Raw genomic sequence first — 17,196 nt, forward strand, 5'->3', positions numbered from 1 at the left:
TTCTTCAGCTTCTAACTTAAAAATGAGAGTTTGTGCAAACTGACCCTGTAAATGAACTGGAATGCAGACACTGTCCCAAACTGCTCTGGATGAAATGAGATCTGCTCAGCAATAATTGAAGCACACACCCATTGTAAAAAACAAAGCTGGTCCAGGAGGCCAGTATGAGCTGATCTTATTTTTCTATGTCATCCTGAAGTGCTGTGCTCATATGAAAAGATTCTGCCACAAGAATATTTTAGTAAGAAAGCTTTACCTCAGATCAAGACACGTAAGAGAGTGACATGCTCTCTTGCACAGGTGTAAAACCAAAATGGAGAACAAAGTTTCACTACATGAAACAGTAACAGAAAACAGCAGGTTTCCTTCCCCAGAATCACACCAAGATCCCTTCTCTTTTCTTTAACACTCTACAGGCCAAGAAATTATTTTCCTCCCTTTCTTTCTCACTGTTCCTTTTATTAAGTCCAACTATTTCCTGTATTGGCTACTTGTACAGTTCTGGACTTTGCTTGCAATAATAATCGCTCTCCTCCTGTCAGAAAAAGGACGGTTATTTTACAGACATCTTCAATAACAGAATTCATCAGCACAAAAACAGACACCAAAAAGCAGAACATGTGTAACATTGAAAGAAGAGGTAAAACTTCAATTGTGCAGTAAGATTAAGACTGTGCCATTCAATTCAAATTAAGCAACAAACAAGACACCACAACACAAACAATCAGAAAAGTCTCTGAGATCATTAAAGATTATGGTACTTTGTGTCCATGAGATGCTAAAAAAGAAACTTCAGTTTTCTTAACTAAAAAGGTCTGTTCAGACCTCAGAAGAAAAAAAAAGACCAAATCAAAGGAACAACAGCACATGTATTTGTTAGTTTCACAAAATGTATGCTCTGTACAATACTGTGTAAAAATAAAAGGGAGTCAGTAATACACAAATTCCCTGCGTGATTCGCTATTATTTCATACAACGGGGAGAACAAAGTGCCTTTTGCAGAGCTAGTGTAGTAGTGAATCAAACACAAATCACACCCACAAGAGTAGAACCTAGAGTTTCAAGTGGAATCAGAAATCATACTTCCTAAAATAAAGGAAAATGCATTTTAGCCCTAAATGGTTTAGGGACAGGAAAATTGCCATGAAATTACAAATAGAAACAGATACACAACTTGTGCAAGATCCACTGACAGGCAGTGGTAACAGCACTCAGGAGAAGAAGAGATATTTGTGTCCTCAGTTATGATGCCAGATATGTTGTCATGTTCTGCTTCCAGTTCCACCGGTTTAGTATGACTTTGAGCAGACCTGGCCATGCTAGCAGCTGCAGTGCCTTTTAAATAAAATACATTTTAAACATAGCCTTTGATCCAAAAAGTCCATTAACAATTCTATAACAAACCAACACAGATCATTCTACATCTGCCACAATTATATACTGTTTCTACAGGGACTTGTTACTGCCCATAGCCAAAGAAAAAGCCTGGAAAGGTTTCAACTTTGACTTTGTCCATTAGTGCTACTTAGGTCGTTTAACAAAGAACACTAGAGACACAAATTCCATACCAAATCATTTAACACATCAGTACATTTCACTGTAACAGCTCCTTCCTCAGCCTCTTCATGTGTTTAGGTACTCAGGTTTGTTCTTTTCCCAAATATTGTCCCTTTTGCTCTTTCTACATGTGAAAAATACTCTTTAACTTTACAACTATACCAGTTATGATAACCTGGTCTACACAATTGTTACTGAAAGCTTTCTATTACAGTCTTTAAAAACTAAAGGATGACATCTTTTGAAATCTTCATTGTTATTTTAACTGTATTATTTCCAGTTAAGTTAATCTAAACATTGTCTTCAGTAACAGCACGTACATGAGCACTGAGTGCATCTTAAACTCTGACCAGACAGGAATCACAGCAGCACATGAATACCGTAACAAGATGGCAAAAATTCCATAGGAGAAGAACTGAGAAAGGTGTATGGCACTGCTGATACCCAACAGTGAGCCCAACAGTTACATACCAAACAACTAACAACCACAAGTTTATGGGCCTCATTTCCATCAAAACCAACAGTCAAATCCTAGTGCAAGGGTTTTGTAATCTTCCCAGTATATAATTGAAGCTTACAGTAAAATGTACATAAAGTTAAACCTAACAGCTTTGTTGAACTTTATCTGGAGGAAACTGATGAAGGAGCTGTAAATTCAGGTTTTTTTAGGTTTAGAATCCAAACTAAGAGACCTCCAAACAAAGCAACATGTACTACAGAACATAGACACACACACACACACACATAGCCATGTCCCCTGGGGTTTCGCTGTTGTTGTTCTTACTTTATGTTTTATAGGCAATCTTTATAAAAGATTAGTTTCATCATATGCATACTATATTAGAGGCATATTTCTACCACTTCTAATATACTTTAGAAAATCAGAACATAAATCTTGCCTTTGAAAACTTACCAATGCTCAATGTATTTAAGGCTCACCGAGCAACTTCAGATTTGTAATAGTCTCTACATTTGAAAAATGCATTAGTAAAGTTTACACATTTTTAAACAGTTCACCAGTCTCTCTTAAATATTTAATAGCTTCCCTCCTCCATAAATTTATGCCAGCTTTTCTTTCACCTCTCTTTCATGCATCATGTTTCTATGTTGTTGTCTTTACAAAAGGACAAAAGTATCAAAAAAACACAAACAATACTCAGTTCAAACTTAACAAAATTCTATTAAGTACTCAGGGTAGATTTGGTTGGCATCGAAGATGACAAAGATCTTTGGGTTCCAGGTATTATCCACACAGCTGTCGTACAAGTTCACAAAGCTTCCATCTTTTGAAGGAGGCCTCATGTATTTTGAATCACCACCAATATAGTCACCAGTTAACACACGAGCAAGAAACATGACTTTATCTGGTCTATGCAGATGAGGCTGCAGATTCACACCATGAATCTGAAAAGTATCTCCATGCTTCATGCTCTCTTTGCAGAAGTGGCTGGAATATGATGCATCTCTTGCAAAATAGGTCCCTTTCAAATAAAAAACATAGAAAATTTGATGACATTCTTACCATGACAGCTTGACTACTAGAGCATAGCTATCAAGATGATGAAAAATGTCAGTTCTTTTATGTCCATTAACAATATTTTTTTTGTTGTTATTAGATTATGACAATATGACCAAATATTTTTAGTGTGAACATTTTAGCAGGGAGATTGTCTTGTGATCAACACTGCTTTGCTGGGCATCCCTTCCCCATGCTCCCTGGTCCTACCAGCGAGTTGTGACAATTACATTCCTTACTGCATCCTTAATTACACTTGCCATAAAAGCAAAGCTGTATTAAACAGCTCTTGGGTAAACAAAAGGCATGCATCATAAAGTACACACTATAGGGAACACTTAATGTTGAGCTGCTAACACTACCACTGTTGTATGTGACAACAATACTTACCTTTTCCATACACAGCAGCATGCATCCCATTTATTCTCCAGTCAAAATTATGAATACATATTGCTTCTACAAATTCATTACTGGTGCCATGAAACAGCATCTGCTCATTAATCGTTGGGACACCTCTTTTCTTCTTCAGCTGAGCTTTTTTCCTGCAGAAAACACACAATAAATACATAAATAAGCACATAATAAATAAATAGCTGTGCAAACACACTAAATTACTACTGTGAAAGCACTGCTGAGGGTACAGACCTAACACATTTCACTTTACAAGTACCTAGATGACTCTAGTTTTTAAACATGTCATAATTCTTAAGGTACATATTTAGAAATCACACATTTCTGAATGCTGTGGAACTATTTTCCAACATAGTCCAAGATTTGGAAAAAAGGTCATCCTACACCAATTTTATCAACATTGTTCATTTGTTATTAGTTTCAGTGTGGTCATTTTCTGCAGATACATTTTTAAAAGAAAGGTAATTTTGCACATTTTGTTCTCTCCACCTATTTCAATGTCATGGTGGAAGGGATAAAAAAACTGGTAGATTATGAAGTACTATTACCTGTGTAAACCAGCAAAAACTGATCTAAGGGCTAGTTATGCTGAACACCTGAAATTTCTTCCATCAGCAGCCCCCTGCTGTTGGCTGCTGATCTCTGACAATATATAAATGTAGCCTGAAGTAACTTCTCTTGAAACAGGGGAATGGAACAAATTTATAGAAAAAGTGAATAATCAATTCTCAAAAGATGTTCTGTAACAGTCCTTTACTATCTCTGACCAGTTCATTTCATAAAGCTAATTTAGAATTGTCATTAATATGGAAACTATTGTAAGAGGCAAATGTGTTCTGACCACTACAGTGATGCAAATAATCACTCAAGCATTGATCAAATGTAAACTCTTATTTTATCAATGAAACAAAACACTTTTTCAAAACCATAGAAGTTTAAGTAGCAATTGTTCCTCCTAAGTAGTAGAATATACCAGACACACTGGAAATCTGGATCTGCAGAATGCAGGAATGCCACAACATGACACTTTGGTAATTTGGAACAGAAATCGGGGAGTCCAACTGTTCTAAAAAGCATCATTTTAGCACTTTCCACCACCAGTGACAAGCTAATCCAGTTCAACAAAATTAACTTTATCCAGCATTGAGAAAATTCTCATTCAGCCAATTCACTCAATAAAAGGCAAAACCTACAGCAAGACTAAATACCCAGAGACATGCTCTCTGTACATATGTAAGCACATAAGCTTTTACTAAAAATGGTCAGCAATCTCACTGACCAACACCTTTTTTTACTTGCTGTACTCCTCGACAACTCCAAACTGAGATGCTGGACTAAAAGCATCATCCTCTTTTCAACTTTCCTACCTGGGACACCAAAAGAAGTGAATTTGAAATGCTGGAATACCTATCTCTTTGTAAAATACTACCAGGCAATAATTTCTTCACCAGTGTGTGTAAGCCTGTAGCACTGCCATGTGACCCAAGGGCAGGACCCAGCATTTCACCTTATTAAACCTCATACAATCGGCCTCAGCCCATGGATCCAGCCTGTCCAGACCCCTCCGCAGAGCCCTCCTGCCCTCCAGCAGATCAACACTCCCACCCAGCTTGGTGTCATTTGCAAACTGACTGAGGCTGCCCTTGATCCCCTCGTCCAGACCACGGATAAAGATATTAAACAGGACAGGCCCCAACATTGAGCCCTGGGGGACACCACCTGTGACTGACTGGACGTAACTCCATTCACCACCTCTCCCTGGGCCTGGCTGTCCAGACAGTTTTTTACCCAGCAAACAGTGCACCTGTCCAAGCCATGGGCAGCCAGTTTCTCTAGGAGAATTTTGTGGGAAAACAGTGTCGAAGGCTTTACTGAAGTCCAGGTAAAAAATAACTGCAGCCTTTCCCTCATCCACTTAGTGGGTCACCCTGTCATAGAAGGAGGTGAGGTTGGTCATCTCAAGTAGGACCTACCTTTCCTAAACTTATCCTGGCTGGGCCTGGCCCCTGGTTAGCCCCTACATGCTGTGTGATGGCACTCAGGATGAGCTGTTCCATGAACCCCCCTGGCACAGAGCTCAGCCTGACAGGTCTGTAGCTCTCTGGATCCTCCTTCCAATCCTTCTTGTGGATGGGCATCACCTTTGCTCACCACCAGTCAACTGGGACCTCCCCAGTGAGCCAGGACTGCTGGTAAATGGTTGAAAGTGGCTCAGTGAGCACTTCATTGGCTCCTGTGGTATCCTCCAGTGGATCCCATCCATCCCTATAGACTTGTGTGGTGTAGCAGGTCACTGACCACTTCCCCTTGAATTATCAGGGCTCCAATCTGCTCCCTGTCTCTGTCTTCCAGCTCAGGGTCTGGGTGCCCAGAGAACAATTGATCTTACTGTTAATGCCTGCTTTGCCTCACTCTTTAAGTACCTCACCCTTTTCCTCATCCTTTGTCACTATGTTTTGCCCACATCCAGTAAAGGATGAAGATTCTCCATAGCCCTCCTCTTGTTCCTGATTTATTTTTAAAAACATCTTTATTGTCTTTTATGGCAGAGGCCAAATTGGGTTCTAGTTGGGCTTTGGCCCTTCTAAACTCTCTTTTTCGTCTGAATTCCAGACAAAAGTTCTCTGTTCAGCTAGGATGATCTTATTCCTTGCCTGCTTGTCTTTCAGCACATGGAGACAGCCTGCTCCAGAGCCTTTAGGATTTCCCTCTTGAAGAGCATCCAGCCTTCCTGGACACCTTTGCCCCTCATGACTGCCTCACAAGGGACTCTGTGGAACAGTCTCCTGAACAACCCAAAGTCTGATCTCTGGAAGTCCAAGGCAGCAGTTCTGCTGGCCCCCTTCCTTACTCCTCCAAGAATAAAAGAAACTTAATTAAAAGTAGGATAACTCTCCTAACCATTAACATGTATGAGGAAATTCACTTCCTCACACGTTAATGATATAGCTTTAAATTAACAATAAATTACGTATCTTTAAAAAAAATCATGTAACTTACGCAAAATTTTAATATACATCTGGTTAGTTATTTCCTCACTCTTTAACTTAGTCTAGATGATTTTATTACTGCAAAACATCTTTAAACCTTCTGATATGTACTCCTTCCTAAAAGATACACAAATACCTTTTGTCATGTACAATTGCTTAACTGACACCACAAAATAAGTGGACACCAAACCGGGCACTTCCTACTTCTTCCAGGACAGCACAATATGAAGAGGGAAAAGCCAAGAACTTTGAACAAGGTTTTGAAGCACATTAAACTTAAAAGAAATTGCATGAATATGTGTTAATTCAACACTTAATTCTGTCCTACACTTCATAAAGTTAAAAAATCCAACAAGACAGAAATATTCATTTGCTTTATTCAGTAAAAATTAAAATAATACAAACCTCTCAAGGAATCATTTTACAAAAAGCTAATTTTTATTCTCTTTACTTCACTGTAAGGATCATGAGCATCTACCACATGGATATTCTGAACATCTTTTAACATATTATCTGTGCTACAGTTTTATCTAATGCATTTCTACAAGTATTACATTTCTGCACCTGTAGAAGCTACAGAGTCTTGAGAATTAAATTTTGAATAGAGAGAAATGACAAATAAGAAAAATTTTAAATGTTAAAAAGTAACAAAAATTTTCATTAATAATAAAAACAATTAAACATATTTCTGCTGCATGACTTAAAACTTTTCTCCATAAACAGTCCTAAAACTGTTGGTTTTAGAAATAATCTCACCTGCAAAAAAACTCCCACAAGTCTAGATTTTGTATTCTCTTAATTCTTTTAATTCGGTGGCTATCCATTGTTTTTCCAAAGAGACTAGAAACTTCATTATATTCATTTGTTTTCTTTTGCAAAGGAATAAGCTGGAAAAAAAGAGGTTAGTACGATTTCAATTCGATGTATTATTTCATTGTCACATGTTTTTGACCAATTTGTATATCAACTCTTACCTGGTATGGCTCCTCAGTATTTACATTCTCCCAGTGTGAAGGCATAGGGATAGCCTCATTTTCACAGATGAAACTTCAAACAAAAAAGGTAAAAACACATCACTTCAAAGACATGAGGCATTTTCTTCCTGTCAAACTCCTGCTCCAAACAACACAGTAGGCAAAAAAAGCAAACCCTCATGAAGTGTATACAGAGCTACTAAAAAAGAGTAATTTAAGCATATGCACTACATACATAAGCTCTTCAGAATTAAAACTGGGACTAAAAGAAATCTCCTGAAAGTTAAAAATGTCATCACACAGAAATAAGAGTACTGAATGCAATTATTCAAAAAGCAAAGTAAATTGCTACATCATTGTATGCACTATTTAGCAAATTTATGTTGGGGTCCCTTCCCCCTGCCACGTGGTCCTGGGAGAGGGGCCCTGGGGGGGAGGCACAGCGTTTCCCTGCCCCTGGTCAGCCTTGTTCCCCATTGGTTGGTTTGTGTTCCCCTGCGCGGGCAAGGACCCTCTGGTCCCGTGACTGTAGGAGTTCCTTGGCAGAGCCCCGGCCATGGGGCTGGAGAAATAAACATCTCTGAAATGTCTATCAAGAATCGGTTCATAGATATTTCTTTTCCACGGGACTCATTGTCTGATACGCATGTTGCAGTATCCCCACTGTAACAAATGGTAGAGAATGCCGGCAGAACGATCCCCGATCCCTACAGTGACTGATTTGTGAGTAAACTCTGGATTTCTCATCTTGTTTTTGTTTTGCTGTTCCATCTCTAAACTATGGAGGAACCGTGGAAAGACTCTTGGCTCTCAGAACCGCATATGGACATTTATCTTAAACTTGAAAAGATTCTCGAACAATGATTTGTAAATTTTAGCTTAATTCAAGCTCAAAAGGAACTGAAACACTTCCTGGCATGGTTGTTTAAGAACATTTTCTATGTTTCTTGGGATTTAATTCTTACCAAAGACTTTTGGAATACTGCTTGGACACAGTTAATTTCTGAGTCAAAATATATGCCGATGAAAGAATATTTTCGTGAATATTATTTAGTTACCGAGACTGTTGAGCAATGTCAGCTGTGTTCTGGTGAAGGGAAGCCTGGCTCAGGGACCTTGCAGCCTCGGCCACGTGCACTGAGCACTCTGCGAGCAGCAGCGAGGCAGTTCCCACGTGTGGGCAGAGCCAAGCGAGCCGCAGTGTCGGTGGCGGAGCGAGGAGCGGCGGGAGCGGCGGGACCCGGCGGTGCCCGCCCGGCCCAGCACAGCGCGTGGTGGAGCGAGCCCCGGGAACGCCCAACCGAGAGGGGCGGCGCGCGGGCAGCGGCGGTGGAGCGGAGCCGTGCCCAGCCGAAACGTGCGCTGGAGCAGGGAGCGGGGGAGTTGTCGCTCGGGGGCCCGGCCGAGACGTGGGCGCGGCCCCAGGCAGCGGCAGCACAGCTGAGAGCAGAAGCGGCAGCACGCGGGGAGCTGAGTGGCCCGGCCCACGCGGCCCCGAATGCAACCCCAGGAAGAGCGCACAGGCACGAGCAGCCCCAGCGGCCCCAGCAACCCTGGCAATTCCAACACGGGAGCGAGCAAAAGTGAAAGAGAAAGCAAAAACGCAGCGAGACAGAAAACAGCAGCCACTTGGAAAAAGGAAAAAATCACCATAGCTAAGGTTTTAGGAATAGTAGAATGGTATAATGTTAAACAAAATTATGGTTTTATAACAAGATGTGACAACCAAGAAGACATATTCGTTCATAAAACTGCTATTAAAAAGAATAACCCTGAAAAATGCATCCCAAGCTTGGGAGATGGAGAGGTGGTGGAGCTCAAAATTGTGCAAGGTAGAAAAGGGTTACAAGCAGCAGAGGTCACTGGGCCTGATGGTGCTTCTGTAAAAGGCAGTATATATGCTAAAAATTGTAGTCATGTTAGACAATATCTCCATTATAAGCCCCCCCTACAGTCTCCCTTTCCTAATCCCACCTTTCCCTTTTATCCTATATCCTATTACCCCCAGTGTATTCCCAATCCATTTTTTCACCCATGGTTTCCCTCACAAAACCATGCCTTTGCCAATTGTTTCCCCACAAATCCCTTTTCAATGCCGAGTGGGGAATGAAGAGGGGGAGGAAAGAAATTAACTATTTTTGTTTGGCGTTCCAACAGGTACAAATAGAAGAAACCCTCTCCTGCCTCAGTTTCCCCACAAAGCATGCCCGGCGAGTCCTGCCCCCTTCTATCAGCCTTAAGATGTTCCAGAGAATCTGTTTGGACATTTAAAGACTCAGGAGGGTGGCTTGTTTTGTTTTCAACTATCCTTGTTATCTCATGTTTATCCAGTTGTTTTCAATGTTAAGTTTTAAATCTCTTCTGTTAAAAATAAACGGGTGAAATGTTGGGGTCCTCCTCCTGCCATGTGGTCCTGGGAGAGGGGCCCTGAGGGGAGGCACAGCGTTTCCCTGCCCCTGCTCAGCCTCGTTCCCTATTGGTTGGTTTGTGTTCCCCTGTGCGGGGAAGGACCCTCGGGTCCCGTGATTGAGCAGTTCCTCAGCAGAGCTCCGGCCATGCGGCTGGAGAAATAAACATCCCTGAAACATCTATCAAGAATCGGCCTATATATATTTCTTTCCATGGGCCTCATTGCCTGATACATCGTGTTGCAGTATCCGCACTATAACAAGTATCTACTGAAAAAAATGTTCACTTCAAAAAAACAGGTCTTCTTTAAAGTTACTGTAAACAGATTGCTACTACATTTCTTATGACAAATGACAAATTTCTTTTTGAATGTATAACCACACTACAATTCAGAACTAAAATTTTTCTCAGAAACTATTTGGGGAAAAAAACCCAGACATCTCATGTACTAAATTTCACCTGTGGCAGTAACACTGCATAGCTCAGTTTATTGTTTGCTGAGTACCAGATTTACTTAAGCACAGATTTACATCTAATGACTGATCAAATAGCAAGAAGCTGACAATCTAAGGCAATTAGACTCATAAAAGACAATTTTTTTAACTCCTAGTCATTTTAGAGCAAATGAGTAAATATAGGCAAGAAATATAAATCAATCTTTTTTTACTCTTACAATAATACTTCTAAATAATTTATGAAGTCAATGGATCAAACTATTCCGTTTTTTGGTGCTGCTTCCCTGCAGCAATTCTGATTCAACAGGTATTCAGAGCAAGTGACTCCAAAAGCAAATAAATATAAACAATAACGATAAAACATTTTTGTTTCATTTTACTTCGAAGAATCAGGAATAAAATAAAAATAAGCAGTCTTCCTCTTATTTCCTTACCTGAATGAATTGATTGCAAAGGGAGCTCGCTTTATTGGACGCTGCTTAAGGGTAGTTAGGTTGATTTGTTTCATCACTGAGCATAAAACAAGAATTAGGATGAAAGTTTTGGGAATTCATCTACAGCATATGAAACATTTAAGTGTCATTTTTAAAAAGAATGTTGCTACACCCTGAGTTACTTGACAGGAATTCCTATTTCAACAAGTAACAAATCAGCATTTTCAATAAAGGTTTCTAAATGCATTGTCATTTATATGAGTTGGCAAAATGTCCAAATATTACAGACACAAAACATTTCTTTTTAAAATATTCATCTAACATTCAGCCCCACTAAATCACAGGCAAAACTTCCACTGACTTTAATGGGACGACAAAGAATACACTATCCTTAATGTAAGACATCATGACCTACAGACAGTAACATAAAAATTGTTCTTCAACATTTGCTTGTAGTGTATTTATTCTGGATGCAAAACGTAGTTTTTTATAAGCAGACATTTCAACACAAGTAAGCATAAAACTCCTTGTATTGTTAGATATTACTTTACTGCCAGTATATTGCTGTTTTACTCAGCCCCCACTTTCTGTATTTGAAATATTTGAAATTTGAATACATATACTGGAATATGCATTTATTTCCTTCATAGGAAACAGCATACAGCTGTTTTGTAATTTAATCAGAAAATAAACAATCTATGAATGGAAAAACAAAAAAAAAAGTTATTAGAATACACCTTTGAGCAAAGAACAGATTACATTTATAATTAGCTACGTACACTAGAAACCTATAATATTATGTAATTTACAAGAACAGCATAAATGAGATCTTTACAATCTACTAGAAAATCCTTTTGCCTATCTCCTTGTTCTTCTGAGAACAGAACTGGCTTCAACTACCTGCTGAATTATTAAATCACTTTGAAGCCAGTATTTTGCAGGAAGCCTCCTTCACAGCAATGTTTCTTACGCAGACTGAATGGAAGGGGTTTTCCAAGCTTACTGGCAGTTGCACATTAATAAAAAAAGGTTCAAACTTCCCAGTTCAATAGATGTATCCTATGTGCCACTGCAGCTGAAGCAAGCAGGAGGAACACAATGGAGTGCTATTTAACAAAATATGCTACTTTATTAATAAACTACACAAAAAAATGTAACAGGGCCGCTGTCTCTAAAAACTCCTATGTACCTTCCAGTACAGAAGACATTCTCAATCATGTTTTCGCACCAGATACGAGGATAATAACCTGCTGAATTAACAAATGTACTGGTGTATCTGAGACCTTCCATTACTTAAATTTACTCTTTGGAAAGACACATACCTGAAAAGTCCAGTGTGTAGTTAAACTTTGTAGTGGTAAAGGACAGAGATCCATGAGGGTCTGTTCGGAAACTCCTTTCAATATCTTCACTGCTAATAGAGCAGTGACTGTTTGAGTCAGTCTTCAAAATAAAAGAAAGAGCACATTTAGGCAAACTCAGCAATAGGCAATTTGATGTATGGAATCCATCAGAGCCAATATAACATCATAGGTATTTACCTGAAACATATGCCATTTGCCACACTCAGCCAAATAAAACCAGCCCCACTGGGTATCAGAGGTATCCATCTCTTCAACTGAACTTTCCATCTTTGCAAACACATCTTCTGATGGTCCTTGAAGCATTTCCTGAAATATTCACACACAATACCAAAAAAAAGTTTAGAGAAATTTATAAAAAAAGCAAAATAAGGTGCATTTGCAATAACTACCAAAAAAAAATCCTACCAGGCTGAGGACAGATGTGTTCTTTCTCTTCCAGAGAAAAATTCTCAATTTGCTACTTATCCAGTATTATTCTTTAAGTTAGTTAAACATTTTCAAAATTCTCTTAATTGTCTGTAAAGTGTGACAGTAAAGGCAAGAGCTATAGGCTTTATGTGATCAAAGAGAGGTGCTAAATTTCATATTGATGGTTGTAGGATCAAGGCCACTAAGAAATACACAACAGGCTCTTCATTCATACTTCTCAGGAATGAGGTGCTGGGGTTACATCCAAAAGCTTGATGGAAACATCCACTAGGTACTCGCCAGCAGTGAACAAATCAGACTGGAAATCAAAATTTGTAAGACAAAAAACTAAAACTAAGACAAAGAATACAGTTATTTAACTGTGCAAGACCCCAGTACATTATTCCTTCACACTGCATGAAGAATTTTCCCCCTAATGCACCCGCCTAAAAATGACCCAGTAAAATTCCTGGTACTCGGTACTTGTATTTACAGAGAAGGTTCACACCAAAAGCCGGAGTGGCTCCCACAGAAGCAATGACTACCACACTTGAGGTTCTGAGGGATGGAACAAAAAGAACTGAGGAAAGGGTATAGCAGAGGTCTACAAAATCATGACAAAACCAAATAGGGAATAAAGAATCACATGTTCTTCTGACATACAGAGGAGACACCTATTGAAGGTTGCACATGTCAAGTTCAAAGTAAGTGAAAGAAAAACTTCATGAACCAGATGGCAACCTATGGAATTTCTTTTCATGGTATGGTGTGGATGCTGCAAATTTATGGCAGTTCAAAAGCAGCTAGACAAGTTCAAGCCTACCAAAAGCTATGCCAGACTACCTTTAGAAGAACAGTCCCTGCCAGATTTCAGCTCATTCTTCATTCGTCAATAATATCCTGAAAACTCTCAAACTCTCAAAGTGCTTACCTCTAACATGTCAACTTTCTGCAATAACCTCCCCAAGCAAAAATTCTAAGCAAGTTTCAGGGAATCTTTCAGAGAAAGAAGCTTGCCTCACTCCCAGAAAAGGTCAACAATTCATCCACTCTAACTGTTTAAGCAAAACACTTTGGCACTCGTCCCAAATATGTCCTCAAGTTCACTTTTTCTTCCAAGAAGTGAAACAACACCCTCCAGCACAAGTCAAACAACGTGCAGTTAGTATCCTGGAGGCTTCAGTTGTTTCCTGGTCACTTCAACCCAGAAAAAATAGAGACCTGAAGAAGACAAATACTGGCGACTAAAAGTAGGCATCTCTGTTTTGGCCAGTATCACTGGGGCAGCAGTTCAGAGCAGGAGGCACTTCTAGCACTACCCTTCACCCCCCATTTTTCCCAAGCTAGCCTGCTGTAATTGTTTGGAAAAAAAAAAAACTGAGAAACCTTTGTGGTAATAGCTAGAGGCTGTATTCTAATCATCAAAAACTCCAAAGGGTTACAAAAATCTAGATGCTTAGAGATCAGGGGAATCATAAGTGGACCTCCAAAACATCACCAAATTGCAGAATCTGAGGGCAAACCTTCTTCAGTGAAAATGGAAGCCTACCCAAGGCTACATACATGGATTGCTGCCTCAAGTTCAAGCAGCACTACACAAAAGGTGCATCAGCTGCACAGAAAAAGTATTTTGAAAGAGATAAGAAAACCATTCTCTACTTCACAGAGCATCTGTCAATGTCTCTTCTATTACCCACAGCGAGCAGCCACAGAGCCTACCTTCACTTGGTATGACGGCCAACATCTTTTGATGAAAATCTTTCCCCTTCAGCTTGATTTTTCCTCTCGGATAAGTATTTGGCTATGTTCTATCCTACTGAGAGCAGGCAGAGGTAATCTGCCCTTCTTTAAAGCTGAGGAAAGCAATTCAGGCTTTTCTTGGTAATGTTTTGTTTCCTCGTGTTCCCACTAAAATGGTCAGAACTCAGCTCCCTCCCAGTGTCAGCTCAGGGCCTTGACTGATCAATCAAATCAATGACACCTTTTGAACAAGACGACACGCCTTCACAAGCAGAGAAGGCATGATTATCTGTGCCTGTCAACACGCTCAGAGTCCTCCAAGGGCAACTCAGCCTCCAGAATAAACCATTTAGTAAGGAGATAGTTATTCCCATGGCTTTCAAAAATCTTACATTCAATCCGCATATATTCCCCTAGTCACAAAGTCTAGGGTAAGCAGGTAGATTTCAGGATACTTTAGAAATGTGGAGGAAAGACCTTAAGGCATGAACATGTAAAACCATAAAAACAAGAGAGCTGTTATCAAAGGTGACACAAATCCAAAATGTTTGAACGAATTACAGATTATTTCAAAATCAAATGCACACCATTTATAAGCATTAGGTAGCATTTTGAGAAGGCTCCCAACCCCCATTATTAGCACTGTTTCTACTGGTCTGGGAGTTACCAGAAGAGCTCAGATTAAATTAGTTTCTCAGGAAAAACATCCTCCTAAACAGGAAAAGCACTTGTTGTGCGCTGTGACTGAATGGCTTTACTAGTACTGGCAATGCACTTCCTCTTTATTCCAGAAGTACTTTGTGTTCGACTGATAGACATGCTTTACAGTGTGTAGAGTCACAGAATGCTTTGGGTTAGAAGAGAACTTTAAGACCATCTGGTTTCAATCCCCCTGCCATGAGCAGGGACACCTTCCATTAGACCAGGTTGCTCCAAGTCCCCTCCAACCTGGCCTTGAACACTCCCAGGGACAGGGCATCTACAGCCTCTTTGGGCAACGTGTGCCAGGGTCTCACCACCCGCATGATAAAAACCACAGCAGCATCCCAATGGGCTACTCTGTGGACTCCCGCGCTGTCTGCTTCACTTGGCACATCGTGCTTTATTGCCAAAGGCTCCACCTACAAACATCGACTTGGCACAGAACCCTGCTGAGAACACAGGCAGCGCTAAGGGGATCTCTGGCTCTTCCTTAGAGAGCAGGACACCTGATTAGGAGACTTGCCTGAGGTGAGCCCGCAGGGCCCGGGAGGTGAGGCGAGGAGAAGGAACAGCATTAGCACGAGTACGGGACACACGGTGAAATGACAATGCCCTTCCCACCTGCGCCCCCACGCACCCGCTCCGTGCTGCCGGGGGCCACCGTCGCGATCACACCCGTAACCGAACCCTCCAGAGCGGAATCCACTGGCGCTCAAGGGCACGGCCCGGCGACCGATCCGAGCACAGAACCACTACTCCTCCATCGGGACCGCAGGCCGCTCCTACACGTACAGTGGCCGACACCTCCCACTCCCGTGCCCAACCTGGCAGCGCGCTGTGCGGCGGGGCGGGGCGGGCAGCGGCCTACGGGGCTCGGCGCGGGGCTCGGCGCGGGGCTCGGCGCGGGGGCAGCGGCCGTTCCGTTCCGCCCCGCCCGCACTCACCGCATGGGCCGCGCGCACCGGGCGCGCTCCCCACAGGCCGCCCGCGCGGCGCGGGCCGGGCGCGCGGGGCCCGCTCCGCTCCCGGCGCTTCCGTTACCGGCGGCCGCGAAGGGCGGGGCCAGCGCCGCCGCGGCCCCGCCCCATTGACCCGGCGGGGGCGGAGCCGCGGCCGTGGGGCGGGGAGGGGACGGGGAGGGGGCGGGCCAAGGGCAGGGCCAGGAGGTGTTGTGGTACCTGTGCCACAGTGTCAGCGCCGATACCAGTACCGGCCCGGTCCGAATCCCAGCACCACTTCCAGCACCAGTCCCAGTGCCAAAAGAGTCCAAACACCTGCTCTAGTGCCAATACCAGTACTAGGCCCAGTTCCGGTATCAACACCACTGCCTGTGCCTGTCCCAGTACCAGCCTCAGTTCCAACACCGGTCCAAGTACCTGTACCAGTACAAATACTGGGCCCAGTGACATTATCAATACCAGTTCAGTGCCAGTGCCACTTCCAGTCCCAATCCCAGTGATACACCAGTAAATGTACCAGGCCCAGTCCCAGTTCCGGCACCAGTACCAATTCCAAAACCAGTTCAAGTACCTGTACCAGTACTAATACCAGTACCAGGCCCAGTTCCAGTTCCAATCCCAGTACTAGTACCAGTAGCAATCCCAGTTCCAGTACCAGTACCAATTCCAGTTCTGGTTCTGGTACCAGTACCTGTTCAGGTACCTGCCCCTGTACCTGTATGAGTACCAGTTGCAGTCCTAGTATCTGTGCCAGCCACAGTTCCTGTTCCAGTCCCAGTGCCAGTACCAGTAACAGTCCCAGTCCTAGTTCCAGTACTAGTACCGGTACCAGTCCCTTGTGGTACCAGAGCCATGACACCATGCTGGTGCCAGGCACGGCAGCAGATGTAACCATCACACTGTGCATGGCGTAGGTCACACAGAGCAAAGAGGGCAGCAGAAAGAGGCTGCTGCAAGCGCTCGAGGCCCGTGAGCAGCTTTATGCCCCAACTGAGGTCTGGAAGCAGCAGCAGCAGCTCTAAGACAAGTGAGTAAGAGAAGCCACAGTGCTGAGCATAGATCACCCCAGGCCTTTGGTGCAGACAATCTAGAAGGGGAGCTGCTGAGTGGAGAAGCTGGCAGTGACACCTGCCACAGCACTATGCAGTCAGCCAGTGGCCTGGTAACTTCCAAAACACAGGCAGTCCTCCTACATGTGTGCCGTCATTGCAGCACATCCTGCAGTGAAGGATTTTCATCAAGAAGCATGCCAAGAACAACACAGGTGGAGTGAAAAA

The 17,196-nt window shown here is 42.2% G+C and overlaps 1 protein-coding gene across 5 annotated transcripts; it reads right to left on the reverse strand.

The window, feature by feature from the left end:
• Window positions 1–623: 623 nt before the first annotated feature.
• On the reverse strand, window positions 624–15,953 carry PARP11 (poly(ADP-ribose) polymerase family member 11). 5 transcript variants are annotated; one of them, XM_032098875.1, is made up of 9 exons: window positions 15,598–15,843; window positions 12,965–13,076; window positions 12,288–12,416; window positions 12,069–12,189; window positions 10,747–10,822; window positions 7,449–7,521; window positions 7,231–7,361; window positions 3,464–3,615; window positions 624–3,038 (listed from the first exon to the last, which is right to left on the reverse strand). In XM_032098875.1, the coding sequence occupies exons 3-9, from the start codon at window positions 12,411–12,413 to the stop codon at window positions 2,725–2,727; spliced, it is 993 nt and encodes a 330-aa protein (XP_031954766.1). In that variant the 5' UTR covers window positions 12,414–12,416; window positions 12,965–13,076; window positions 15,598–15,843; the 3' UTR covers window positions 624–2,724. The 5 variants fall into 5 exon arrangements, with proteins under 5 accessions (XP_031954766.1, XP_031954769.1, XP_031954765.1 ...); XM_032098878.1 differs by lacking the exons at window positions 12,965–13,076; window positions 15,598–15,843 and adding an exon at window positions 15,905–15,953; XM_032098874.1 differs by lacking the exon at window positions 12,965–13,076.
• Between the last annotated feature and the right edge of the window lie 1,243 nt (window positions 15,954–17,196).

This window comes from Corvus moneduloides, chromosome 2 (assembly GCF_009650955.1).
Source record: "Corvus moneduloides isolate bCorMon1 chromosome 2, bCorMon1.pri, whole genome shotgun sequence".
NCBI lineage: Eukaryota > Metazoa > Chordata > Aves > Passeriformes > Corvidae > Corvus > Corvus moneduloides.